General features: G+C 43.3%; 1 protein-coding gene across 1 annotated transcript in view; it reads right to left on the bottom strand.

The window, feature by feature from the left end:
• LOC107576039 (uncharacterized) overlaps positions 1-775 on the bottom strand; it is a 4686-nt gene extending 3911 nt beyond the window's left edge. The window contains exons 1-3 of the mRNA XM_016262313.1: positions 687-775; positions 326-571; positions 14-162 (exon numbers count right to left, since the gene is read on the bottom strand). Of these exons, the coding sequence (XP_016117799.1) occupies positions 14-162; positions 326-558 (382 nt within the window). The 5' untranslated portion in view covers positions 559-571; positions 687-775. The remainder of the gene's footprint in view (positions 1-13; positions 163-325; positions 572-686) is intronic.
• Between the last annotated feature and the right edge of the window lie 6 nt (positions 776-781).

The raw sequence follows: 781 nt of genomic DNA, 5'->3' as shown, positions 1-781 counted from the left end.
AAATTTAGAGCTTGATGTTGCAGCAGGTAATGAATGACTTCCCAGGTCAGTGAGCAGGAAGTCAGATCCTCAGACACTTTCTTCAGAAAGCAGCGTGTCAGTTCATCATCCTGTGCTTCATACACCACTGAAACCAGCTGCTGAAGAGCCTCTTTAGAGAGCCTGAACACAGACAGAACAGGACTTATCAGTTTGCAAAACGGTTTGTTTTACTCCCAAAACATGGGCAAAGTCACTGTTGCTGAACACACAGACAGAACAGGGCTTGTGAAACAATTAGATTTACTCACAAAACATGAACCAAACAACTGAGCTGAAGACAGACCTGATAGACAGAGGTTCCTGGAGACTCAACAAGGTCGTGAGAGACAGAGCCTCTGATTTACACTCAGTAAGATCCACACACTGGACAGACAGTAGTCCCAGGAGAGACGTCAAGCTGCTCAGGATATGAAAGAGATTTTGCTTTGAGTCTTTTGTGACCAGTGAAAGCTCCTCTGTGGTCAGTAAAACAGGACCCTTAAATGACCTCAGTGCTCTGACCATCTTCACTAACATTTTGTCTTCCAGACTGTCAAAAACAAAATCAAAGATCATGAGAAACATTCACATTACAGATTCCAGGATGTGTCAGTCAATCACAGAGATGATTTAAACAGTTTGAATACAGATAATATATCTCAGACCTCAGCTTCTGCAGGTGTTTGATGCGTCTGAAGAGCAGTCTGGTTCCTCTGACAGAAATGGCTTGTGGCTTTAGAGTCAGGTTTAGTTTTGAGGG

The sequence above is a fragment of the Sinocyclocheilus grahami genome, unplaced genomic scaffold (genome assembly GCF_001515645.1).
Source record: "Sinocyclocheilus grahami isolate Dianchi unplaced genomic scaffold, SAMN03320097.WGS_v1.1 scaffold3141.1, whole genome shotgun sequence".
Lineage (NCBI taxonomy): Eukaryota > Metazoa > Chordata > Actinopteri > Cypriniformes > Cyprinidae > Sinocyclocheilus > Sinocyclocheilus grahami.
This window is presented reverse-complemented; position numbering and strand designations above follow the sequence as displayed.